This window comes from Gorilla gorilla, chromosome 16 (genome assembly GCF_029281585.2).
Source record: "Gorilla gorilla gorilla isolate KB3781 chromosome 16, NHGRI_mGorGor1-v2.1_pri, whole genome shotgun sequence".
NCBI lineage: Eukaryota > Metazoa > Chordata > Mammalia > Primates > Hominidae > Gorilla > Gorilla gorilla.
The window spans coordinates 34470764-34498727 of record NC_073240.2 but is presented as its reverse complement, the minus strand read 5'-3'; the positions used below and the strand labels follow the sequence as shown (position 1 = coordinate 34498727).

General features: G+C 44.8%; 1 protein-coding gene across 2 annotated transcripts in view; it reads right to left on the bottom strand.

The window, feature by feature from the left end:
• RYR3 (ryanodine receptor 3) overlaps nucleotides 1-27964 on the bottom strand; it is a 580370-nt gene that overhangs the window by 223546 nt on the left and 328860 nt on the right. For both annotated transcript variants that reach the window (XM_055363234.2, XM_055363233.2), the window contains exons 27-36: nucleotides 27367-27541; nucleotides 19397-19605; nucleotides 17391-17566; nucleotides 16457-16493; nucleotides 14685-14848; nucleotides 11030-11195; nucleotides 4100-4186; nucleotides 3483-3709; nucleotides 981-1776; nucleotides 191-391 (exon numbers count right to left, since the gene is read on the bottom strand). In XM_055363234.2, coding sequence (XP_055219209.2) covers nucleotides 191-391; nucleotides 981-1776; nucleotides 3483-3709; nucleotides 4100-4186; nucleotides 11030-11195; nucleotides 14685-14848; nucleotides 16457-16493; nucleotides 17391-17566; nucleotides 19397-19605; nucleotides 27367-27541 — 2238 coding nt within the window. The remainder of the gene's footprint in view (nucleotides 1-190; nucleotides 392-980; nucleotides 1777-3482; nucleotides 3710-4099; nucleotides 4187-11029; nucleotides 11196-14684; nucleotides 14849-16456; nucleotides 16494-17390; nucleotides 17567-19396; nucleotides 19606-27366; nucleotides 27542-27964) is intronic.

Here is a 27964-nt window from a genome sequence, read left to right as displayed (position 1 = left end):
CTACCCAAGAAAATTGGCACATATTCCTTAGCTTTCAGAACTAGGCCTGTCTCCTGGTATTGCAGTGGGTCTTTTCATCTTCCATAGCTCTTGAGGCTGCCCCAGAGACCATAGAGGTTTCATGTGCCCTGTTCCATAGGTCTCAACTTCTTCCATAGGAACTGGACGGAGGCTCAGGAAGGACCCTCACCTGCTCCTGTGGGGGTGAGCGGAACTCCTTGGTCTTCCGGGCAGTCAGGGCCGCAGACATGTTCAGGGCCTGCATGAGCTCATTGTAGCGGAACTTCTGATTTGCCTGCAGCTTGGAGACATAAATGTCACCAAATGCCACAATGGCCTCCACTCGGTGCTGCAGCTCACAGTCGCAGAGATAGCTGAGGAGCTCACACATCTGCAATGAAAGTATTATATAGATAACACTTTGTGTACTTTGGTGAGGCTGCTAGCAACCCCATTTTACAGACAGTAGCACTGAGACTTAGACAAAGTAAATTGCCACACAGTAGCCATAGAGCTGTTACTCAAATCTTCACCATTAAGTCGAAGGCAATAACAGAAAACAGCTCACTAAAGACAGAAGAAATCTGCCTATGGAGAGAGAGAATGATATTTCTAAGAAAATATTTTCCCAGGAAGCTGAGTAGAAAAACCAGCTCCAGATCATGCATGTGAGTGCTGCCTCCCTTTCTGAAATGTTCCAGTCCTGGAGGATGGAAAATAGAGATGTTTGTCCTTCTCTCCATCTTTCATCGTTTTTTGCACTATTTTTCTGGGATGAGTTGTTTTGGATTGTTATTACCAATCTTATCACTGTTAGAACTTATTCAACAACAAGCACCATAATCATCAAGCACTCTTGGTCAGTCACTATGCCAAGCACTTGACATACCTTACCTCCTTTAATCCTCAGTGTGTTCCTGATATTTTTATCAAAGCAGAAGATCTATTAACCTGCCTCCACTTAACCATCTGCAGCTTACCTGCAGCTTGACGGATTCGGGTAATCGAGTCTGCAACAAGCCTTTGACAGGAGCCTCCTTGCCGGCCTTCTCCCCAGCCTCCACAGCCTTCTCCTCCACCTGGGTCACTTCCTCCTTTTCTGCTCCCTCCTCTGTCCCCGCACTATGCTCCCCAAACACAGAGGGATCAATCAGGAGGAGGATCTGCCGAACATCATCATCATCAAACACACCCATGACCAGCAGGGTTCCAATGAGTTTCAGCACAGGCACAAACTGGAACTCCACAGACCCCCCTACGGGGTCTCGGATGTGGGCCCCGCTGCACTGCACTGCCTCTGTCAGCATACTCAGAGCCTTCGTCCTGAGACTCTCCAAGGGAATCTCGGGGCTCTGCTTTTGGTGATCCTCACCAGTCACAACAAAGCAAGGGGTGGAGAACCTGAACCCGGGCTTGAGACATGTTCTCAGGCCCACCCCAGGCAGTCCATGCCTCTTGGACTCGTCCGGGAAGAGGCGGATATTCCTGGTGGTGCTGGTAATGGGGATGATGTACTCGTTCTTCATCATCAGCTTCCTCTCCTTGGCGTTGGCCAGGTGGATGCTGATGAGCAGGTCATAGAAACCAGATCGAAGGAGGCCGGGGAGGTACTTGTTGTCAATGGCATAGAAGAGCTGGGAGAGGTCCACGTGACTGCACAGGGCGTAGGCCACGCGGCTGTTTCCCAGGGCGCACACAGCGCTGTAGAGCCTCAGCGTGTGGTAATGGAACCGCATCAGGTCCTCCTGCTCACAGAGCTCCAGGATATCCACACACCTGAGGACAGGATGAGCAATCAGCCACACCAGGGGGAGAAGAACCCACCAGAATCCAGCGATTTCACCCAGCCCAACAAAGGCAGGGTGGGTGGAAGGATGGAGGGGTCTCTGCCACAGTTTCTCTTATGGCTTATCATGCCTCTCTCAGCTCTGGTCCGTATTCCAGTTCCTAGTACTCCACTGTATTTAACTACAAGGCTCTCAAAAGCCTGCAAGACACTGGTTTACCAAATATGAAAGTCCTCATTATTAGGAAAAAATCCGAAATTCCCAAACAGAAAACATTCACGTATATGAGAGTGATGACTTGGTCGTCTTACTTGTAGGATCAAGCAGATGTTGCATTTCCCTCAGAAATGTAAAATCTCCTCAGAAAATGTAGATTATGCTTTCTGTCAGTCTACCGTCTACATCAGGGGTTCCCAATCCCAGGGCCATGGACCGAGACCAGCAATAGATTTTCATAGGAGTGTAAACCCTACTGTGAACCGTGCATGCGAGGGATCTAGGCTGCATGCTCCTTATAAGAATCTAACACCTGATGATCTGAGGTGCAACAGTTTCATCCTGAAACCATCCCCTCTACCCCCTCCCCTAGCCTCACCCACCACTGTCTGTGGAAAAACTGTCTTCCATGAAATCAGTCCCTGGTGCCAAAAAGGCTGGGGACCACTGATCTGTATCACTTGTATAAAGTCCAATCTACCACTATCCATGGGGTGTTCCTCCAACGACCTGAAAACAAACACACTTTGCACTCTTGTCCAGAGAGGAAACACCTTCCGACCTGAAACCAGTTAACATTATCCAGTTGGCTCTCTCTTTCTTGACTTAGAGGTTTGTTTGTACGTTGCTCCCTTGTTTGTGTGGGTCCAGGGCCTGGGCTCTAATCTCTGCCTAGATTTTCCATTTAGTCTCACGCCTCCTCATGGATTTGAGGACCCTGCGGAATTGACTTACTTGGCTGGGCTCCTGGTCTTTTCTGCCCCTTTCCTGCCATGGCCTGCCCTGCTGCTCTTGACCCAATGGGACACCTAAATGGGACCTATGCAGGTGTCAAATACCTCCACCCTTTCCTATTACTCTGCTTTTTTATTCAAAGAGGTCAAGGGATGGCAATAACTGTAACATTTATTTCTTACTATGTACAGAAACTGTACCAGATTATACCTATACGATCTCATTATTTTCCTCCCAGAAACCCTTTGGGTGAGCATTTCTCTCACTGTGTAGATGAAGAGAGCAATGTTCAGAGTACATAAGTAATGTACCCAAGGCCACAAAGCCAGAAAGAGAGAGCAATGGGATTGAACCCCAGCCATAATTAATAGCACCTCTTAGCAAAGGGAGACCAGGAACCTGATTCCTGATTCTCTAAGTCAAGCTAGAGTCTTCCCCTTCCTGTCATAAATGATGCATATTTCAAGGTAAACTGGTTTTTAATTTAAGGCATGGCACTGTTCCTTAATACCAGGCACTAGGAGCTGCAACAAAGGCCCTGTGGCAGGCAACTTGTAGTGTGTTTCCTGCTGTTTCTGAGTAATGAAAGTGGGAAGGAATAGAAACTGAGGCACTGGGGAAATCAAGTCATACTGGGACTGAGCAGGATCCAACACAGATGCTCCTGGTTTCCTTCTGGGCTGGCTTGGCTCTGCCTCACCTGCCCCTCAGGCCTGCCCCTTCCTTCGCGGGCCCCTCTGGTACCTGTTCTCCTCGGGGATGTGGAGCGCCATCATCTGCAGGGGCTCCAGGCACTGCACCACCCAGCCGTGGCGCTCGCTCACACGCTCGGTCTCCACCTTCAGGAAGCTGTTGGGCATGCGGCTCCAGAGCACAGGCTGGATGGTTTGGACGTCCAGCCGAGGTGGACACTGTGGGACTGGGTTCTTCTCTTCACTCTTGAATATGGCCGCTGACAGAGGCATTGCGTTCTGGGGCACGTGGGAAAGGCATTGGAAAAGAAACACACAGTTGCTGGATGACGCACCCAGACATTTTAACCAATATGGCCAGTATAAATTAAAGAGGGACAAATGTATCCAGGGATCTCTAAGGGTTTTACCAGCATTAATTAGCATTTCAAATAATGGGTTATATGAGCATTAATTGATTCTTTCAGCACCCAAAAGAGGTGGGAAAAGGGGAAGATAAGAATGCATATTCTACCACCTGAATGCCACAGGAAAGGGCAGGGCCTGGGGGTGGGGGGCTTATGGGAAGTGAACAGGCTTCTCCCATCTTCTGAGGCCTGGGATTTTCCCCCTAATGGTTAGTGCTGCTTTCTCTTGTCATGGCCATTAGATGAGAGGACAAATAAATACCTTTAGCTTTCCAAGTTCAAACTGAAACAAAGAAGTACTTGTAGGCTGCAGGAAGACTGCTGGAAACACTTTGGTATTAGGCTCCACCTGGAAATCAAAACAAATCGAAAGCTTTGCCCAGAGCTGGACAAACATCACAGCTGGCTCAGCCATTGGGTGTTTTGGTCAACAATCTCATTCCAATGACTGCTAGCTGTCTGGTCATTCTCCACTGCTCAGAAATTTGCAGAGACCGGTTATCTATCAGCGGAGATTGTCACAATTCCACACCTTAAACAGTGTCTCCACTCACGGCTGAATAATCTCAGGTCCTTTCACTTTTTCTCTCAGATACCTGTAGCCAGTAGCTTCCTCCAGTGCACAGGATAGGTAGGTGTGAAGCTAACTCCCCACCAAAGGCATACCTGCTGTTGGTCACTGAACAGTGTGATGTGCTTGCTCTTCACAGAGCCCAGAGACACGTGGCACATGGCAGCACCATCATTCTCCACACCTGCCCGTAGGAGATGATAACTGGGATAGGGTGGTGACTCAGGCAAACCAACATTAGTCAAGCAAGCCCATGGAGATCCCATGGTAGGGTTTCTCAACCTTGGCACTGCCGACATTTCAGGCCAGGTAGCTTTTTGCGGTGGGCGCCATCCCGTGCACTGTAGGATGTTGAGCGGCATCCCTGCCCTCTGCCCACTGCACATCAGCAGCACTCTCTGCCCCCACCACAGTCATGACAACCAACATGGTTCCCAACATTGCCAAATGTTCTGTGAAGGGCAAAAGCACCCCTGATTGAGAAACACTGCTCTACAGGCAAAGACTGTGAGGTCCCTCACTGGAATAACAAAAGGACACTGTCTCCCTCTCAAAGCTCTCATTCTCCCCGGGTTCCTCTGGACTCCTCTCCATCCTCTCCACCCCCTTTGCACTCTTCAGCATTCCAGTTCTTCTGTTGAAGGGTTTGGCATTTACTGATTGTGCTGCAGCTGCCACTTAGATGAAACATTAGATTTATCAGTGTACCACATCAGGAGCTCCAGGTATCACTTGCCCCCTTTGATGGAGGGGCAGCCTCTGAATTCCATATTACTAAAGTGTTTTCAAGAGAGTCACTGGAGGATGATGGAAGACTACATAAAGTCTGCTCACACACTGGGACTTTAATTCCACCAACTGAAACCTTTTAGGTTGAAGCAAATATAGACATCAGGAAATTCTTGCAACTTTCCCCATCTACAAATGAGGGGATGGCAGGTGTGCTGGACATACCCTAAGGTGACCCCAATGGGTAATCATTCCCCTAGAACTTGTGTCTTGCTTTCAGCAAATAGAATGGCAAAGATGAAGGACCTGTCACTTCCTAGATTATTTTATGTAAAACTTCATCTTGGTGGACTGGAGAGAAAGCTTCTCCAGATGACCTTGGAGATGTGAGCAGCTATACTGTTAGAAGGCTTACGAGAGGGCCACGGAACAAGGAATTCTTGGGGGTGGAAGGCGGGGAGAGTGGCCCCTGGCTGCAGCCAGCATGGAAACAGGACCTCAGTTCTACAAATGCAAGCAATTGAATTCTGCCAACAAGCACGTAAGCATGGAAGAAGCTACTGAGCTCTAGAAAAGAAGGCAGCCTGGCTGACACCTTAACAATATCCTTGTGAGACCCTGGACTGAGGACCCAGCTACACTGTGGCCAGACTCCTGATCCATAGAAATCATGGGCTAATAAATATGTTATTTTAAGCCGCTAAATTTGTAATTTGTAATGTGACAACAGAGAATGAGTACAGTGAGTTTTCTTTTTGTCAAAGCAATTGTCACAGGTTTTCTTTAAATAATGAACTTCCTCAATGTATTTAGACATAGGAGTCACAAAACCACACCTTTTTATGGCTGTGACTTAGAAGATTGCATGATTTAGTGCTATCATTTGTTCATGATGAAATAGGCTGGATTGGTTAAACCCCAGACTTTCATCCAGTACATGGTCCTTCTAGTACACAAAAGTGGCCTCACATTTCAGGTAAAAATATTTGATTTATACTGGATGTTCCATGGACGATATGAAGAGATAAGTGCCAGTAAAACCAAAATGTTGGAGTAGACTGCTAGTACTGCCTGCCTCTGCCTGAAATAAGCTTTGTAAATGACTTTCAACAGATAATGATGTAGTACCTCTTATATACTTGCTTTGTGCCAGACCCTGAGTTCATGGTGATGAGACATGAATAGGAAATTCTGATTTGATGTTGTTCTGACTTTAGCTATAAGGCAGGAGTCGTCCCTGGACTGGCTCCCAGATTTCTCAAATGCCCAATATGTGACATCTAGAACAACTTGTAGGCCTCAAGTCACTGCAAACTGAAGGGAGCAGAGCTCCTGTGGCTGAGGAAACTTCATCTGGACTGGTAGGAAGCCCATGCGTTTCTGCTAACAGGGAGAGAGAAATGCATTCAGTCAAATCACACCAGTATAGGGAGCCATAGCTTGAAGAGGGAGTTTTATTTTCAGGTCCCTCAGGACTGGTTCCTGAAAACTTCATAAACTCCCCAAACTCCAGGGCTCTCCTCAACCCTCCCCGCAGAAAGTAAGTGCTTTGAGAGCATTTAGGACGCCCTGGGATAAGTTTATTTTCCACCACGCAGAGTATAGTCCCACATGATAAACAAAGGAAATGTCTCTTTGATCACTAAAACAAGAAAAAAAACACAAGTGTGGGCTCATGAGGGTGTAATAAGGATAAAAATGGGCAATTGGTGGTGTGGTAAGCAGGCTTCTAGAAGGCCCTCTGGGACCCCTGGTGTTACTCTTATGATCATGCTATGTTGCGCGGCAAAAGGCATTCTGCAGATGTAATGCAGTTGTACTAACCATTTGGCCTCAAGATAGGGAGACCTTGTTGGCCTTTTCAAATTGCATGAGGCTTCTAAAAGCAGGAGTTTTCCTGCTGGAGGAAGAAGGGAAAATCAGAGAGAAAAACTGAACGTGCCCTTGTTGGCTTTGAAATGGAGGGGGCCACGTGTAAAGGAATGTGGGTGCCCTCTGGGAGCTGAGGGTGGCCCTGGCTGATAGCCAGAAAGGAAACAGGGGCCTCAGAATCTATGACCTAAGACCCATAATCTCAAAGAACTGCCAATACCTTGAATAAGCTCAGAAGTGGATTCACCTTAGAGCCTCCAGATGAGCCTGGTTCAGGCCCAGGGCACGCTTTGTGTTTGGCCTTGTGAGAATCTGAGTACCCAGTCAAGCCTGCGGAACTCTGAAATAATGTGTGTTGTTTTAAGCTGCTAAATTTTGTGGTAACTTGTCAGGCAACAATAAAAAAAAAATGCCTACAAGGGGATTTCCCAGCCATGGGTCAGTCTGGCAACACATACTCGGTGAGCATTCACTAGATGCCAGGTACTGTTTCATGCTTGGGGAGGCGGCAGTGAGCACAGGAGAGGGCCTCTGCCCTCAAGGAGCTTACCTTCTAAATGAGGAACTTACATGCCCATGGATTGCGCAACCAGCCCAGATTTAGCACTGCCGTGGTATGCCACTGACATTTTCCCTTTTGTATTTGAGGCACCTTTCATCACTGGCTGATCTGTTTTGTCCTTGCAATAATGGACATTCTTTTTCTAATCATGTGTGAAGGTCATGGCACAGGAACGGGCCTGAATTGAAAGCTAACCCCTCTTGTAAATCCAAACCTCATAGCTGCCTCTGTCTCAGACTGGTGTGCCTGGAGTGGCAATCACTGAGGAGTATCTCTTGAATGTAGATTTTATTTCTCAAATGCTCCACTGATTATATTAAGTGGACAGAAAAATGTGTTCAAATTGTTTATCACTATTTAATGGGGAGGTCTAGAAACATTGTCTGAGAGACTCCTTCTCTCATTATTTTGGTTTCTAGTCCCTTCTGAATCTGAAAGCCAGTGTATAAATATTGCTGGACTGTTCTTCTTGACATAATTGAAAAATGAAAATGGCTACAGCTGTGGAATAACAACGATCCCACTGTCAGGGACCAGATGCATGGCAGGACACGTTACTGTCTCGCCTGGAATGAGAAGGGGGCTGGCTGGGTGTGAACCTCTCAGGTTTCTGGACAGAGTCCTGATACTGTCTCCTTTGCGGCAGCATTCTTAAGGGCAAGAGTCAGGACTGGGATCGCTGAGCAGGGTCATCAGGATTTCTATGCACGGGGTGGAGGAAGGCTCTCCAGGAGGTAGGGTACCAGCACCCAGCCAAAAGATGACAACTGACCAGCCTATGTCACCCAGGAGGATGGTGAAAGGTGGGCTAAAGCTGTCACAGTGTCCTCCTCTTCAACATCACAGGTTCTTTCCTGAAGTAGGCAAGTCACTGCTGCTGCAAATGCCATTTAAAAAAATTAATTTTTTTTTTGAACTTCCAAAGATCAGCTAGTCTTAAAAGTTATGAGATGCTTTAGCGTCCTCTGCAGCTCAGGGAGGACCCTTCAGTTAAACTCATTTCTAAAGTTAATGGGAAAAAGCTAATGGATTTTGAAGGACAGCAGTAATGTATATAAAACATTTCTCAGGGGATTTGGGGGTGGAGGAGATAGAATCATGAAAAAGTACTAGAAGAAGAATACTTTACTTTCTGCCTCAAAGCCTGGCTTTGTGAGTGCATCTTTCTGGAAATAGCTGGTTGGGCCCCAGCTGCTGAAGCAAGCGTGCCAAGTGGTGATGATTCCACTTTCTCCCAGGAGGAGGAGGAGGTGCAGAGAGGGTCATGCACTGCAGGAGGTGCTGGAGAGACAAGGTGGCGGCCTCTGTGCCAGCAGGCTGCTCCCCGCCCCCAGGAAGGGTTTGGTCCATCTGTTCTTAGTCAATGAACATTTCAGATGGGAGGTGGCTACTCTGTCTGCTGTCTACCTTACCCACTCTCTCCAACCACAGGCCAGAGAACTGGCTGCCAAGAGGCTTTTCAGCCTGAAGGCTGTAACCTGAGGCAGATTTAAGAATCAGGGGTTTTATCCATGTACATCATAGCAGGATGTTTTTAATTTGCTATAGTTAGGTAAACTGGTGACCCTGAAAAACTGTTGGATGCCCTAAGTACTGCATGCCACTCTCCTGCTCAGAAACCTTCAATGGCTCCCCATTTCCTATCTGTATCTCCCTAGCTTTCCAAACAAATTTCTTACCAATAACCATAAGAGCCCTATGCGATGTTGTCCACAGATCCCCAAACACACTTTCTGCTTCCCTATCTCCATAATACTTCTTGAGCTACGTATTCAACACTCTTCTCTTTCTACCCATGAAAATTCATTCTTCTTTTTTTTTTTTTTAAGACAGGGTCTCACTCAGTCACTCAGAGTAGAGTACAGTGGAACAATCATGGCTTACTGCAGCCTTGACCTCCCCAGACTCAAGTGAGTCTCTTAGCCTCCTGAGCAGCTGGGACCACAGGTGTATGCCACCACACCCAGCTAATTTTTCTATTTTTTGTAAAGCTGAGGGTCCACCATGTTGCCCAGGCTGGTCTCGAACTCCTGAGCTCAAATGATCTGTCTGCCTCGGCCTCCCCAAGATACTGGAACTACAGGTGTGAGCCTCCATGCCTGGCCCGTAAAAACGCTTTTTCCTTAAAAAAATAAATAAATCAAGATTTCTCCTTAATGAACATTCTCCTGACTGCTTGTGATGGAGTGAGCTCTTCCTTTTTTGAACTCGTATAGCGTTCTCTGTCTACAAATACTTGTGACTCTCCATTCTACCTTGGAGAGTCAAGAATGTTTAACGTAGACATTAATTACTTAACCTCCCATCTCCCATAGTTTGCTCTGTGGAACTCTAGGTTCATAGAACATTATTGATTCTTAAAATTAAAAAAAGTGCTTTTCTTTGTCAAATAATTTGAGAATTGCTTGGTTAGATAGGTTTCTTTCTGAAGTATTTCTCAAATATTTCAGTGTGCTAATAACCTTCATTACAAAATTTCAAGAGGTGGATGTGATACGTGGCAGTTTCCCAAGCTTACCTGGCCATCAAGGATGAAGAGATCAGGCTGCTTGTGGTTAATGACAGGTAAACCTACATGTGTATAACAGATGGTTTTCCTGAGTAGCTCTATGGAAGTTCACAGTCCAGGAAATGAGGAAACACACTGTTTATATACATTTTTTTTTTTTTTTGAGATGGAGTCTTGCTTTGTTGCCCAGGCTGGGGTGCAGTGGTGTGATCTCAGCTCACTGCAACCTCTGCCTCCCAGGTTCAAGCGATTCTCCTGCCTCAGCCTCCTGAGTAGCTGGGACTATAGGCACGGGCCACCACGCTCGGCTAATTTGTTGCATTTTTAGTAGAGACAGGGTTTCACTGTGTAAGCCAGGATGGTCTCAATCTCCTGACCTCATGATCCCCCCGCCTCGGCCTCCCAAAGTGCTGGGATTACAGGCATGAGCCACCGTGCCTGGCCTATAAATGTATTTTTAAAGCATCTTATAAGGTAGTCATAGGGAATGTGGATAACCTTTTCGCAAAAGGGATATTTCCTGGCAAATTAATCCTTTTTATAGGTTTCTATTTTGAGTACAGAAGTTTCTTAAAGTGAGAAGTATTTTTGTTTACCTTTACATCTTGTATCTTGTATAGTGCAGGTAATAGATAAGGCTGCACAAGAAATATTTATGAAATAAATGAATAACATTTACAGCTCAACACCAAGGAAAATACTTTTCATCCTCTAGAAAGACAACCAGCATATTGGATCAACCAATAACTATGATTGCCCAGCCTTTTTTTCTCTGCATACAATGAAGTAACTTTGTTGTTGTTTATTTGTTGTCCTAAGTGGCCCATGTCCCACGTGGGCCCATCAGCTTGACACACTGTGGCAGGAATGCTCAGTACGGAGAACAAGGAACAAGTGATAAACACCAGGCCTGGGATAGCCCTGTTTTGGCCCCAGAAGCCGCCCTTACCTGGTAGCAGGTGCCCAGTTCCTTTCCATTGGCTGAGAAGGACAACATGCCCATGGCCAGATCCACGAGACAGCCGATCTCCAGGTCCACGTTGCTCCGATTTGATCTCTGGGAACTGGCTACAATGTCCCCACCCCAGACCATGTAGCAGTTGCTGCGTTTCACACTAGGAGCCAAGACAGGAAAAGGCACAGAATCTGGACTGGGGCAGTTCGTAATCAAGACTCAGGAATGAAATGAAAAATGAAAATGGCTACAGAAACTTTCCTAGGAAGCTTTCTGTTCAGCCCCAAATACTTTTTTTTCATTAAATGAGTTTCTTTAGCTTCAACCCAATTTACTCAGACACAAACCACTCAGAGTAAGGATGTGGCAATCTATTCAGGCTACCTCCTTCCAAAAAGCACAATGTTCAGAGAACTATTTCCAGACTCAATGTCAACACACCTTTGTGAAACAGATCATGGGAATGGCAGTATCCCACCAAAGAGACGGGAAATTGAGGCACGGAGTGAATCACCACCTTCGGCAAACTTATATGGGGATTTGGAACAAGAGGCAGAAAAAAAGTCTGGGTTCAGAGTCCCAGTCTGGTAACCAGGGCAAAAGGCTGTAAAACACTTGAAAACTCGGGCCCACATTCCTTAGGATGGCCGGCCTGGGCTCCCTACAAAGTAGTTTTTCTCTGACACCTTGCTGCTACCTTGACTTATGTGCCCCTGTCCTTGCCCGTGCCTTGGAGTTCTGCCTCCCGCACTACTGGCTAACCATCAACTTAGGTGCCTTGCTTAGCTTTCTGTCTACCAAACCCCAGAATACAAAACTCCATGACAGGTATTTACACTTAAAAGCAAACTATAATAATGAAAAAGTCCTTAAGGCTCCCAAAGCCTGATTCCCTAATTGTAGGATTTCACATCCCAGGTGAGCTGTGGAGATGTGCAGTGGCAGAGGTGATTCTCAGAGCCCCCCACCGTGGGCAAGAGATGGCCGATTCTTTCTTCTTCTAAGCCCACACTGGTGTATGTCAGCTCAGGCACCTGGTCCCTTGAAGTGACATGACATGACTTTTCTCAAGTTAAATAAAAGGATGATGCTATACCTGATGCAAGATCAGCCCCTTTAAACATCTTAGGGTCAGTCTGATGTGACTCAGCTTGGCTTCCTGTTGTGGTCCTCAGCATGGAGGGCAAGGCCACATAGGGGCAGGGTTAGTACATTTGGCACTGTGGGGTGGGTAGATGCTGGAATAGATCCTGTAAACTCTGAGAGTTGCTTCACCTCTCAGGATGATGTTCTCATTTGAAAAACCAAGGGTTCAATTAGGATTCTCCGAGGTTCCTTCTGCCTCTAGAAGTCTATCACTTTCCCCCTTTGTAAGCATGCATTAATCTCCTGTCCTCTCCTTTGGGACAATGATGGGTCTGCTCATTTCCTGTGAATGCTCTCAGGCAGGGGCCAGTGCAAATAGCCTCTTTCAAAGAGTTATAGCATTATTAGAGTTCTATAACTGCAGCCATGTTAGTACTACTTTTTAGTGATTAAGGTGCTAACCATACTGATGACTAATACAGAATTCAATTAATAATGTATTAAAGCTGTGGGAATGTGAAGTGGCTCGCTTTGGTCATACATTAAAGGGCCCAAATTCAAAATGTCCTAAAGCATCTGTAAACGGATTTTGTATTTACTTCTTATTACATAGGACAAAGAAGTAAGAATTATTGAATGTGTACCATATAGTATGTCTTATCCTAGGTGCTAAAATGTCAATTAATGTTCACAGTAAGTATGGCCACTGAGGCTCAGATAAATGAAGTAATCAATCTCGTATGGTAGAGCCAGCAAACTGGAATTATAAACTCAAATGAGGTGGACACTTCTGCCTTTTCTTCTGGCTGAAGAACAAAGCCTGGATTGGTCAATTACTTTAGAATACTTTCCTTTCCAATCTAAACCAGATGTTGCTTATAGCATCTATTTTGGCTCTCACAATGATGGACATTCAATAATGGGAATAATAATTATACAGCTGACCCTTGAAAAACATGGGTTTGAATTGCATAGGTCCATTATACGTGGGTCCACTTATAGGTGAATTTTTTTCAACCACACATAGATTGAAAATACAGTGTTCACAGAGTGCAAAACTCACGTATAGGGAAGGCTGACTTTTCCTATACCGGGGTTCAGTGCTGACTGAGGTCATGGAGTATGAGCAGATTTTGGTATAGGTGGAAGATGCTGGGGCCAATCTAGCTCATATACCAAGGGATTACTGTAGCTGATATTTACTGAGTGCCTGAGTTGAGGCACTGTCCTAAACATTTTTCTATGAATTAACTTATTTAATCTTCACAATACTCTGTGATAGAAACTATTATCCTCATCTTTAGATAAGGAAATTGAGGCCCAGGGAGGTTAAGTGATGGGTCCAATGTCATACCCCTAAGAACCCAGGCAGTTTATTCTAAAGCCAGCACTTATTTTTTTATTTTTATTTTTTTTGAGACAGAGACTTGCTCTGTTGCCAGGATGGAGTGCAGTGGCGCCATCTCGGCTCATTGCAACATTCACCTTCTGGGTTCAAGCGATTCTCCTGCCTCAGCCTCCCGAGTAGCTGGGATTACAGGCACACGCCACCGCGCCCAGCTAATTTTTGTATTTTTAGTAGAGATGGGGTTTCACCATGTTGGCCAGGATGGTCTCAATCTCTTGACCTCGTGATCCGCCCGCCTTGGCCTCCCAAAGTGCTGTGATTACAAGCGTGAGCCACCGTGCCCAGCCTAAGGCAGCACTCTTAACCAGCTGCAGGTCCCTCATGACACAGTGACTGTGACTCACCTCTGGCTACTAGTCTTTGGTGAGCCAACATTCTCTAAAGGGCACTGATTGCAAGAAGCAAAAAGTTCCTGTCTTCGTAGAGAGCAAAGGCCAGCTTGAAAAACAACTTATGACATCGCTACATATGGCTGTATAGGGAAAAGATGCTCCTGTACCTCACGTAGGTGGGGAAAAGATGGAAACCACAAGCCATGGTCTCTTCAGTCACCTCTGGAGCACATCTGGCCAACAATCCCTTCTCTGGCAGCAGTGCCAGCAGACCAGTGGGAGGGTATGGGTATGCCTAGAACGCACTTGCCCTAAAGTTTCCTAATTTCTATTTGGTGGTTATTATTCATGAAGTTTCAATGTCTCTTTTATTCCTTATGCTTTCAACCATTATAAACTCTTGGGAGGAGGAGTTCTGAGTATATCAGTTAGTGTGTGATGTGGTATATCTTTTTATTTCTTCTGAATCAACTTCTCTCAAGCACCCAGAGATTTTCTCTGTCTTGTTCTGATGTTGTAGAAACTGGGACTTGCCCAGAAGTTCTGGAAAAAAACTCTGAGAGAGATCACGTACCCCATTCTCTGTCTATATTTTCCATCTCTGGGTCACGATTTATACACATGATGAAACTCTTCTCTATTTTCACTAGCACTTTTTCTCACTGTCATAGTACCGGTTTGTTTCTTTGAAGTCTGTGCTTCATTTTCTCCTTTTAAGAGAGGCCAAGATGTTTCCTTCTTTGGGTGTGGGGTGGAAGAAAAAGACTGGGGGGAGGGACTGAGAAGTCCGATGGCTAACCCTGCCACTTGGGAGCCCCCTTACCTTTCATGGACCCGGCCTCTTTCATCCCCTAGGGTGACAGTCACTGTGCAGTTTTTATTCAGGTCAAACTTTTCACTGTACAAGTGATAGTCTGGAGTCACCCATCCGACCCAGACACAGGATGGATCCTGTCCAGCAAAGATGCGGATGGCATAGTAGCACTGCTGTGGAGAGACCGCAGAGGGGAGTCAATGGCCCCCAGCCCCCATCCAGTTGAAGATAGGGGGCCCAAGAGGCAGAAATAACACAGCAGCTCACTTGCCCCCCCCTTTTTTTTCTGGAAAAGTGCACACTAGTAGAGGTAGGCTAGACACTAGATCTGGAAGGAAGGCTGAATAGGGATTCTGGCTTCCTAATTTTTCCTTTCTATTTTGCTGTAGCATCTGGCAAAGCAAATGCTTAAGCTAATCTACCACCCTTTGCCCAGAAGACACTGGTGCTGAAATCAGGAGATGCTGTGGATGGAAGCAGTGGCAGATGCTCAGAATGGCAGCACAGAGCCCTAACCCTCTCCTGGACACCAGGGTAGATCTGAGCTGCAGGAGAGAGTGGGCACAGTCCCTGCCCTCAGAGAAAGAGTGGTCAAGGGTCAGAGCATCCCCGTTACACTTTCTCCTTCTAAAGGGAAGTCTAGTGCTTTTTTCTGGAAAGTCTTGAAAGAGGTTGCTTAAGAAAGAGTTCATCTCATGGCCAAATGTGCTCTGTGTAGCTGTCACACTCAACTACAGTCAGTATTGAGAAGTACAGCAGTTTTTGGCAGGGCTCATACAATTCATGGGGTTATCACTATATTACAACAATAGCTACAGCTTTGAGGCAGGTGACTAGCTCATCATTTCCCTTATGAAACTGAGCAGATTCATTCTTAATGAAGTGGCTCTTATTTGTAGTCTGTCAAATTTTCTTGACCGGAAGAAAAAAGGGTCGGCTAGACAAACCTGGGCTTGAATCTTGACACTGCCAGGTATTCATCATGTGACTTTGGACAAATCATTTGTCCTCTCTGTGCATAATACTGTGCATCATATTATCCATTTCAGGGCTTGCTGATTAATTTTAAATGGAGATTAAATGGGAAAGCAACAATGTGCCGAGCACAGTGTCCCCCACACACTAAGTGAGTGATTCACTGCAGCAAGAATCTTAACTCTCCTGATGAGAGTTAACCTACAAATTCAGGATTGTTGGATAACTTTACAGAAGGGTTGACACACATTTCTTCCATAGGCTTTTTTTTTTTTTTTGCCAGATGCTAAAGAAGAATGAGAGATAGAAAGAAAAATCAGGAGTTGCTTTCTGACTACTGTCTAGGGACCAAAAGTAGCTTCCATCTTCTGCGATGGCTTCTTGCTCTTCTTCTCATTTGATTGCTTTTAACATCACTCCTAGCACTGCACAGAGACATGGGGGAGCTGACTCACAAAAGTTTACACAAAAAAGGCAAACCAAAAGATTTAATTGAGCGCCCTCCAACTGATGCTCATTTCAATCAGAAAGGCAGTGTTGGATCCCTGATGGCAAATGGGCAACAAGTACCCAATGATGCCCAGTTAGGAGCTCCAGGTAGAGCTTTTGCTTTGCACTGAATAACTGTCTTTCCCCCACTTGAGAAATGCCACAGATGTGTTCTGGAAGCATCAAGATGGATATTAAAAGACGGAGTAATTGGCAGCTAAAGAGGATCTCTAGGCGGATCTTTGCTGTAAGGGGCATATTACCAGGCACAACAAAGAATCAAATAATTAAAACCATAATTGAGCACATTTACTTACTGTTGTTGTATGAGAGAGTATTTCTTGCATCTGTTTCCTGGGGGAAAGATAATCCATGTTTTAGTTATTCAGCTGTATTGAGAATCCCACAGTTCCGACAGGCAACTTGATCTACCTTCAATGATCAACGCAAGTTTAGGAAACTGGCTACTCCCTAAACACAAGTGATTGCAACCAGTCTTGGGACTTATTCATTTGCAAGCTGTTAACACAAGGCAGGGATGTGACTCCCAACTCTTATCCCTCAGCCCAGATGCTAAGTTAGATGGTAAATTGAGAGTGAGGATGGAAGACTGCAATAATATAAGTAGGGATACCTCTGAGTAGGTTATCCTATTCTCACAAGCAGCTGTGCTTGTTTAAAAGCTTGGTAGAAAGCAAAACTCTAGAGGAAACCCCAACAAGACGGCTCCAGGCAGCAGACATACATCAATGATTAAAAATAGACATCAGGGGAAAGAAAGACAGCAAGGAATATGTTCCTGATCAGGAAGAAAGAAGTCACATTGCCCATGAATTACACAGCTGCAGAGTTGGACAATGCCCATAGTTAGGCAAAGAAGGCAGTATCTGCCTCCAGAAACTTCTAATTGCACACAAAAGCAAAAATAATTGCACCCTCTTATGCACTCACAAAACACAGGAATTGTGGGCAGCAAGGAAGGTAGGGGCTCAGAGTTCAAGAAGAGCAGAAACTTTTCCACCAGATGTGTCTGCTTAGCATGATTGGTACCTTAACTATGCACTGCACAAACACACACGTGTACTTGCATGTACATGCATGCACATACATTCTCATTTTCTTTTTTACCTGACTGAAAGCAGAGAGAACCCTATCAGTGGAGTTCCTGTGCTGAGTTAGGGTAAAAAGCAGAAAGCCCACTTTACAGGAGATACAGTGAGTGCCTCTGAGAACCGGAGGCCTCACCCTCACCTTTTCTGGAAAGCTTCACTGTCCAGACAGGGGCTGTGGCTGAAGGAGGAGTGGCACTCGACAGGCATGCTCAAGCGGCAATAGATCATGTCCGCATTGCTATTCTGTGTGCCAAATGTCTTATGGGTCACCTTGAGACACGGAGGGCTGTCCATGGTGCCATCAATCCTCATGACCTGGAAACATGACGAGTCCTTACCTTGACATACCAAAGGGCCTGACCTTGACCCACTCCCTTTTTCCCTCGTGGACACGCACATGGCAAGGCATTCTGTGAACTATAGAAGTAAGTTGTGTCCAGTGATAACCAAACTATGATTCTCATCATTACTTTGGCCTTGTCCTGTAGGAAGAAACACATCTGCTCCTGGCTAGGGAAATTAGAGATTTAAAAACATGCTCACTGGGTTCTCTGTAAGGCCAAGGGTGGAGAATAAATGCCAGAGGGGGGTGGCATCTGGGAGACACAGCATAGTGTCCACAGAGGCTAACCTTTTAGGTCAGGGGGCAAGTGGCTAAAGAAGATAATCTTTCCAAGGACTATGCTTGTCACTGGGCCTGAGAACATCTAAGGGAAGGGGCAAAAGTAATCCCAAAGCTCAGGAAGGATGTCCAGCTCCTGAGGAGGGCACCCTCCCCACCCAGCCCAGCTCTCATCTCTGCCACAGTCATGGTCTGAAGGCTGAGGCTCCTGGAGCCTCCTCCTAATACTAGGAAATCAGCATTTCCTAGGCACAAGCATTGCAGGGGGCAGAGTTAGGGGAGAAAAGGTCAGAAATTGATTTTTGCAATTTGTGTGTGGAGAGGGAAATGGGGGGATACAACGGAAGTGAACTGAGGCTTACAATAATAATTTTCTTATAATCTGAGCCTCTTCTTTGCTCTCTATGGAACTGTTCTTGTCCTGGGTCCTATAAGAATACTTCAATTCTATTTTTCTAAGTAGAGGGCCTCTAGGGGTTCATGACCTCCAACAGTTTAAGAGTCACTTTTCTAAAGTAATGGTTAGGGAGGAATCAGAGAGAGAAAAGTCTCTACTATTTAACTGAGGAAGAAAGTGGGGCATTAAGGTTGATGCTTGCTGAATTCAGATGGGAGGATGAGTTAAGGAACTTACAGTGAGGTTGCAGCAAACCACTGAATCTACCTTGACTAAAGCTGCAATGGGGCTGATTTGTCTGGCATTTTTTTTTAATCAACTCTCTCCCCCTATCCACCACGCAAAAACCATGGTCTGTGAACCAAAACAGAGGCAAGTCTTAGTCGATGTAGGGCCAGAACTAAAGTTAGGCTCCTTACAATCTTTGGTTCCTCTCTGCTCCCCCTAGAAGATGGGGATAGATTAATCAATGATCAGACGTCAGCTTAAAATCTTGGCAACACCATCAAAAAATTAAATAGGTCCTACAAGACATCAAGTCATGAGTGGGTAACAACATACATGTTCAGTATATACAATCTTGAATATAGGTATGGAACTTTTAAATTTTTTTTTAATAAAAAAAATTGTTTCAAGAGACGAGGTCTCTCTCTGTCACCCAGGCTACAGTGCAGTGATGTGATCATAGCTCACTGCAGCCTCGAACTCCCGAGCTCAAGGGATCCTCCCACCCCAGCCTCCCAAGTAGCTGGGATTACACGTGTGAGCCACCACACCCAGCCCGAACTTAAAAAAAGAAAAAAAGCAGAAAAGTTTAAGGTCTCCGAATACTATATTACTATGACAATACAGTATAGGAACATCCAGAGCAAATTCAGTGGCCCAAAATGTTGAGAGTTGATCTGTAAGGTTTTATGTGCAAGGCTGATGTCTCTCGTAAGATGCCACTGAGCTGCCCCAATTAAGATGCCTGCAACTGCAGCTCTGAGGGCCAGCGGGGAGGTGGCTGGTAAGTGGCCAGGGCATGGACTTAGGTAAGCAGCTGCCTGTTGACAGGAGACTTAGGGCAAGCTTAGGGCCTTGGCCCACCTGACCTGCCAGGGCCACACACATTGTGTAACATTACCTCTATGTGTGGATGATCTTTTGGCACGTTGACAAACGTCGGGAGGCGCTTGCTGAACCACATAGCAACATCTCTGTTCATGTTGACAGCAAAAGGCTCAAAGCCCTCTTGGAGACCGCACATGGTATAAAACTTGAAGGTACTGGCATCTGTCCCGAGATTCATGCGGCCGATCTGAGATAGCCCCAGACAGCAGATGGGCACGAAGCCTGCAGAAGAGTTAGAGAGACCTGTTTTAGCCCGAAGGCACCATCCCAGGAAACTCTGAGGAAGCTGAATCTTTGCTTCCTTAAGGGCTTTGACTCCCAGTAGGAAAGATGGGACACAACCCGTTCTTTCTTTCTTTCTTCCTGGCACATAAAATCAACAACAGGAGGCCACATGGAGACCACCACTGCCCATGGTACATAGGAAAGATAAGAGAGCTTGGTTCAAAATGACTTGGGAAAAACAATGATCCAGTTAAGAATATTCATAAGATATAAATAAATATCAACTGGAAAGGCAAAACCAGTAAGAGAAAAAGTGAAATTCTTTATCCGTCCCTTAGTTAAAATTGATCTTAGGCCCTGGGAAAATTTAAATACTATCCAAAACAATGCAGTGAGCCTAAAGAATAACTGGGTGAGATTTTTTGCCACAAAAACAAAAAGATGGGTAACTATGTGAGATGATGGATATGTTATTTTACTGCACTGTAGTAGCCTTTTTACTATCTCTATGTATTTCATAACATCACGTTGTATACCTTAAATATACAAAATAAAATTTATTTAAAATAAAAAAAAGATGACTTGGTGCAAGTTGCCCGACTTTTCTGGACCCCAGCATCTTCCCCAGTGACATGAGAGGTCCTTCACATTTCGAGAGTAGGATTCTAAGAAGTTTTAAATGCTAGCACTATGATTGTGCTTGTTAACAAAATGCAATTTACAAACACCCAGTTTCCTAGCCCACTCTCCTCCTCGCCTACTCAGGAAGGCAGAGTTTCAAGCAGGAGCCAGAGAAAGCTCCTCTCTTCCTTCCCACAGCTATCATCTCTCCAAGCTCACATCTGTAGCTTGATCATATTAAAAAACTACCACTCAAAACAGACCAAAGCAGAAGTTCAAATTGTTTGGTGTTCTTGTTTGTGGGCTATTTATAAATCATAATTGTGGACCAACAAATCAGCAACACAGGGAAAGCGCTAATTATGTTGGATTTTGGAGGATGTGAGAGGCAGGCAGGTGGCTGGAGGACCGCTGGAGGCTGCAGAGAGCGCCTGGAAGGGTAAGAGAAGTTCTGAGGCTGCTGGATGAGGCAGGGGCTGGAGTTCCCTACAGAAGAAAGTGGTGTCACTCCCTAGGATAAGAGTGGTCATTTCAGGGGACATTTAAAAGCCAATTTTGGGAGCATTTACATCTAACAGTAAAAACTTTCTTTCACAGACACCAAGGCCAAGATGCACTCTTCCTAGATGGGAGGCTTATATACTATTATCTAAGCCACGAAGTTTCTATGTAAATAATAAGTTACATAAGTGAAACGTAAATCTTTTGCAAGCTATGTGGTTGCTTTTAGAAACTATAAACTCACTTAGGATACAGACGTGTTTAATACCGTGTCTAAATAAAAGAGAATGTCAATGCAGTCCTAGCAAAATGGCAGCGATGTTTGTAGGAAAAGCCTCCTTGCAGCACTGCCAACTGAGGACAGACTAGGACCCCTACCTCTCAGGACAGTCAATGGACTGGTCCCTTGGACAAGCACCTGTGCATGTAACATCCTGAGCACTGCTATGCTTCTGGTATTTTTGTGATAGGGGCTGCGATGGATGAAACCATCTCCTTTCTATAGACAGAGATGTTTATAAATAAAGAACCTTTGGAAATCTGATTACAGTGTAGAATAAGAATTGCTTGCCAGTAAAATTCCTAGGCTCCGCATTGGGAAAGACGGTTTTGCTACGTGCCACGACAAGATGTGAAGGAAGAAGAAACTATCCCAATCCCATGGAGCTTACAGAAATGGGGACAAGGGATGGAATATAAAGGAGGGAATGTGTTTGCTGCAAACCATACCTAATCTCAAGACAGTATTTTAGTTATTCTACTAAGGGAGGTAACTAGACCAAGAAAACCACCAGTATAGGTTTATCTTGGAGCCATGAACATGAAGATCATGAAATAGTCCAGCCTTGATGTGAGCACAGAGTAGGACAGCTTAAGAAAACCTCTCTATTCCACTCTCCATGAACCTGGATGGTGCAATAATCGAGCAGCAGGGGTAAAAGCCTCAGTGGGAAGCAGCAACAATGAAGATATGACCTCAGGACATAAAAATAATGTCCTAGTCACAGACGCATTGACGATGTAAGGGGGAAAAGGTAATAATTGCATAAGACTTCTTTTTTTCTAAGGATGTTGAGCTCCTCTTCATTCCTAAGCACCAGTAGAGAGGACAGCACTTTAATAAGGCTAAAACTAAGAACATGAGGAGTTAATGGACTTGACCACAGTCACGGGAAGGGCAAGCGACAAAAATGGGATGAGATCCTTTATCCTCGAGTCATAGGCCAGCTGCCAGTCAGTGTGTGAGAGGGAGTGAGTCTTCAGGGGATGAATGCCCCAGATTTAAACAGTAATTATGACCAGGGACAGAGGACTGCATTCACTAGAGAGTAAAGTGTTGTCCCTGTGGGGCAGAAGCCCCCTCTATAGGGAGAGTTGCACACTCCATGGGAAAAGACAGGGTAACAAAAGTCATGGATGCAAGAGCAATGGGAGGCACAGAGTACTGGGGACCTCCGGGAGGCTAAGTGGACGCAGCTGGGCCAGCTCTGGAAAACAGCAGCAGAAAAGCTAAATCTAAGGCTTGAGTCAGAAAAGAGAAAATCCGAAAGGACAGAGAGGAAAGATTAATTCTCATAAAGCACCAGCGCTTTCTCTTGGAGAAAACGATTCGATAACTAGATACATTTAATCAACTCCCTCCACCTGGCTAAGAGGATCTAGCTAGTATCTCCATTTCTAAAACTTCTTTATTTGAGGCATTTAAAAATCTTGTAACTTTATAACTCTTCATGAAAGACAGATAAGGGGGAACAACCATGGCATGATAAACCACAATAGCAAATATTTACCAAATACCTTGTAAATGTCAGGCTTAGTGCTCTACAGATACATCTCATTATTACGCCAATTTTACAGATGAGGAAACTGAGACCTAGAAAGTGGACTGGGGCTCAACATCTGCTACCTGGTAAACTGCAGAGTCAGCATGTGAACAAAGCTGCCTGAGCAGGAGTCCACAGCAAGCAACGGGGACTGAAGCCAGGATGCCTGCTTTCTAATTGTCGTCTAAGCTAACTTGTTTTGAGTTACATTGCTTTTCAAATGATTTTCCAACGTGTCAGGGAGTTCACCTGTTTGTCTCTAGATCAGACAGATGGAGACCCATGACCACAACACGCTCCAGGCCCCATAGAGGAAAAGGGCTACCTGTACACAGCTCACCACATGGCTCTCTAGAATTCACCTGGATAAAAGGACCTACTGGGCAAGGTCATGTGGCATTACCATCTGTCATAAAGAAGGATTTCCATTTTGCACACAGCTTAATGAACCCATAGCCTCAAATGAGATTGGAGAAGAAGAAAATATAATAAGAGGGAAAAGAATACCACCTCCCTACATGCATCCTAATAGATATAATTATGCTGACAACTCTGAAGAGGTTTGAGAAGAAAATGTGCAAAAGGCACAGTCTTCAGCCAAGATGTATACAGAAGTTCTTGTCCCAGGAAAGAAATGGCAAGAATATATGCATTTACATTTTGTAGAGGACCTCCAGCTCTGATACACTTGGTATTATAAGGCCTCATACTGGTTTTCTGATTAGGAAGAGGGAGAGCAGGGGGGTAATCTTATAATTCCAGGAGACTGCAAAGAAATCAGCTCTCTCAAAAATCCAAAGGACAGATCCACTTTCAATCCATTTTAAACTAAAGGAAGACATAAAAGAGAATAGCTACCAGCAAGGGAAAAGCTGACACCTGAGAGAGAGGGAGGTAGATGACCGCTCAGACCATTCCTGGGGTGTTTCTGGGAGTTTCAATCCAGCAGCACATGCTATACCCATTCCTTCCCATTTCCTGGTAAGCCTTTCAAAGACAGAGTTACAGGAGATGACAGGGAGATGGTCACAAGCCTTGTAGAAAACAAAGGAAATGACACGCCACGCTCCCCTGCCACAGCCGCTTTCTGAAACACAAGATCCATCTGGAGAGAGAATGACAGGGGACCCTGGGTACCAGCGTGTGTGCCTGCAATGGCAGTGACACTTCCTGCAGATAAGTTTCATTTTCTGCCTATTGAAAAGCTGCCAACAGAAATGAGGGATCTGTTAAACCCGACAGGTCAATGGGCAGGAACAGCCTGGGAGGCTGCCCCTGCAGACACCAAAGCTGTAGCAAGAGACAGCATGTCCCTCAGGGGAGTGCCTGGCAGAGAGGCAGCACAGGAGACCACACCAAAGCCTTTCCAGATGTCGCACTCTGAGGTCTAGCAGGATGTTCAGGATTTTATGTTCCTTTCCTTTAAACAGAGGAAAAGAGAAGGCTAATAGCAAAGGGTTTGCCTTGGAGGCTTCTGAGCTCTCAGATACTTCTAGGTGACAACACTGAGAGCTGTGATGGTCCAGTCTAGGGACCAGGGGAGGGAACATTAATTAGAAAATTCTAATGAAGCAGATAAAGGCATATAATCTATGATGCATAAGAGGATGGAAATGACAACTTGTAAGTAAGCCAGAGGTAAAAACAGCCATGAACTACAATATCTGTCCCCACTGCTTCCCCAAAAGGGCAAAAGGCTTCCCATGGCCCAGCTCCCACTGGGGTAATGATTGAAATCAAAGCTGACATGCTGGTGACCAGAAGAACATAAGCACATCGGGCATTTTGCTTTACGGGGTGGGGGGAGGTACGCGCTACAATGCATAAAATGTTTTATTTTCAACAGATGCTTTTCTTAACAACTCAAGGCAAGAATTGCTACCTCTTTCCACTTGACGCAGAGAGAAGAGAGATGCTATGTGGTTATTCCAGGCCTTGGGGCTACTGTTATCAAAGAATGGCATGTCGACTTCCTTATAACTACCCTTCCACCAACTCACAAGGCATTGCAGAACCGAAAGAGCTTTCCAATTATCTTGTCTCTGTGTTATTAAAGGGCAATATGATACGACAGTATAATGTGCTAACACATTACAGTACAATTCTATCATTAAACAGCATCCTAATAATACTTTGTTATTCTGAAGGTCAAATCACATCCCTGTACACAACAGGCCTATGGGACATCACTTTCATTAAATACAGATGCTCTCTCAAAGCCGGGTTATGCTCAAATGTCCCTCCCCTCTATAGTATTCCTCTGCTCAAACCCCATAATGGCCCCTCATTTCCTAGAGGGTGAAGTCCAAGGGTGCTTGGCTCAGAGAAGACAATAGTTTCTTGAACGAAAAGGCTGAGTCTCAGTATTTGAGCCTATAATCTGCACCTTATCTACCTTTCCAGCTTCATCATCCATATATTCCACACACAAATCTTCTACCCTTTCATATAGCTTCCTGGAGCCACAGAACTACTCTTGTTACATCCCCTGTCAGGACTAGCCTTCTCCTTACACATAGACATCTCGTATTCTTTAGGTAACATGCAATTCAATCCCATTCATATAGACTTTTCATTCTGTATTAGTCACTTGTCATTGATAACTTACTGCTCTGCATTACTATCGTCTTTTTTACAACTAAAAAATGAGCTCCTTAATACTGCTACTACTCACATTTGCATATGCTTTAGACCACTGCTCTCATACTTCAGTGTGCATGCAAATCACCAGAGTGTCTCGTCAGAATGCAGATTCTGATTCTGGTCTGGGGTGGGGCTGAGATTCCTCATTGCTAACAAGCAGACCATACTCTGAATATTAAGGCTTTGGACTTTACAAAGTTCTTGTAACTCTGCACAACATATGAGATTCTCATCTCCTCCTCAGAGTTCAACAGACAAGTAACCTCTTCCACTTCACACAATAGCAGGGCCTGGAAAAGGCCCTGATTTTTGGACTCTTTCTACCCCAGAGAACAACTTTCTTTGGAGATGTGCCTGAATCTCCTAGGCTGTTTTCCTCCTGGCCTCAGAGGGAGGGCACTGCATGAGGTGGGTGTTTGGAAAGCACCTGGTGGTCCTTGTACACTGCCCTGATGTCCACCCACAGAAATCCTCTCCTTTGCCTCTGAACCAGCACACAGGCCATTCCTTCTTCTGGCAATATCATTCTCACCTGTCTCCAAGAACAGAGTTATTTCTTTAAAATTTTGATTTTAAACCTCTTTGGAAGGCATTAAAACATGACTCCATTTGACTTTAGTCATTTGTCTTTTTAGGAAAATACAACGGACTTGTAAGCTTTTTATTTCTCCAAATATTTGGCTCTTAGAAAAACCTTGAAAGGATGAGAACATATGAACACAGGAAGGGGAACATCACACACCGGGGCCTGTTGTGGGATGGGGGGAGGGGGGAGGGATAGCATTACGAGATATAGCTAATGTTAAATGACGAGTTAATGGGTGCAGCACACCAACATGGCACATGTATACATATGTAACAAACCTGCACGTTGTGCACATGTACCCTAAAACTTAAAGTATAATAATAATAAAAAAAAGAAACACCTTGAAAGGTACAGTTGGATATGCATACTTTAAATAATAGGTGTCTGAAAAAAAAGTGCAAAAGTCATTTATAAAGCTAAAAACGCTCTGCAAAGAGCATGTATATTACATACACACAATTTCATGTATTTGTGCTCTCTTGCCTATGCAGTTGTATTGTTTTAGCTTTCTAGGTAGGAAATGTTTCTTTCTGTAAAGTCTCAGAAATTTAGGGCTACAAGGAGCCCTCATCATCTACAGAGATAAAAATGAGTTCCTAAATGGATAAATAAAGTCAACTAAGATGTCCTGGGTAGGCAGAAGCAGAGGCAGGTGAGCGTCCAGGTCTCCTGATCCAGCACAGCGCCCTTCTCGTCCGTGAGGAGGAAACAGTGTGGCAAAGCACCAGGCATAAGGGCATTCACACAGCAGGTGTTAAGTCACTGCCATTGAATTTTATATCTGGGAAGAACATTAGATTTTATTTCATCAATCCTTTTATTCTCTGATATAGATGAAGAAAGTAAAGCTCAGAGAGGTCAAACAAATACTCCTTGGGAGCCAATGAGCTTGTTAGGAGAAGTCTACTGACTTGCAATACACTCTTTCCCCTATATACCAACAGTCTTGTGTACATAATGTAGTTATATAGACAAGAAATAATAAGCTCCACTTCCTCCTTTGTGTAGCTGGAAGCGTGCCCCTGACTGTGGTCTATTCATGGACATTAAAAAATGCAACTCTGGTTGGGTTTCACAGTGTGTCTGAATTTCAAAATAAATTGTATTTCATTCAAGGAAATAGCTAAATCTAACTTTTGTGTTTCAATCGTTCTCTTCAAAGCATCAAGTTCAATTACACAAACATGCAGACTGACAATTCAAATCAGAATAAAAGGATAATTATTTAATTCACTGATTTTTCTCTCCTGTCAAGGACATTAGTCACATACAATAAGCGTTTTCTTTGTAATACTGCGAAACCTGGAGAATCTTAAAATGCCAAGACACAGGCAAGGGAATTAGCTTCTTGGTTAACCTATCTGAGAATTCAGAATGTGTATGTATGCTGCACACACCAACTATCACTATTATCTCCCCTAATTCTTTGAAATTGCTAGTCTACGGGATCGTCTTCACCATTAGGGTTTTCAAATATGCAAAGGACAGTGTAGACCGAATAAGGAAGTAGAGCAGCTCCCTCAGCTCTCCCTATATTTTCCTCCAGCCTCATGGAGTGGGGTTGGCAGAGGGTGTTAGATTTACCATTCTCAATCTCGTAGTCAGCGAAGGCAAGTTCAGAGCCTTTGTTGGTGATCAGCAGCTCCCCATTCAGTGTGAAGATCATTGAAGCATCATCCAGGTTAATCATACATCCGACCACATCCCCTGGCTGCCAGGTACGTCCAAAATACCCACTTCCTTGATGCCAACGCTGGCCCTAGAAAACAAGACTCTAGGGCTTAGAGAAATGGAGTTTCTAGAAGCCCCAGCAGCTGGAGAAATGACCGTATCTTCGATATCTCCTAACTAGTAGTGGTTACATGATTTCTAGGGGACACTCAAGGATAACCAACAAGGAGGAGTGGTCTATGTTATAAATGAAACCAAGACACACAAGGTAGCCCAAGTCTCTTGATTTCTAGTCACAGCTATGGCAATAATCAGGATTCTCTCTAGGGAAAACTGGTAAGATTTCCTGACATACTAGCTGCATAGTGATCTTTGTGTCACCTCTGGAGTGGAGTCAATGGGCTTGGGTGCAAAAGCAGATACGAAGGTGATTGTAGAAAGGATTTGGGGTACAGTGCTCCCCTTCAACAGAGTGAAGAGCAAAGAAACAGTCATTAGGAGATGCTCATTC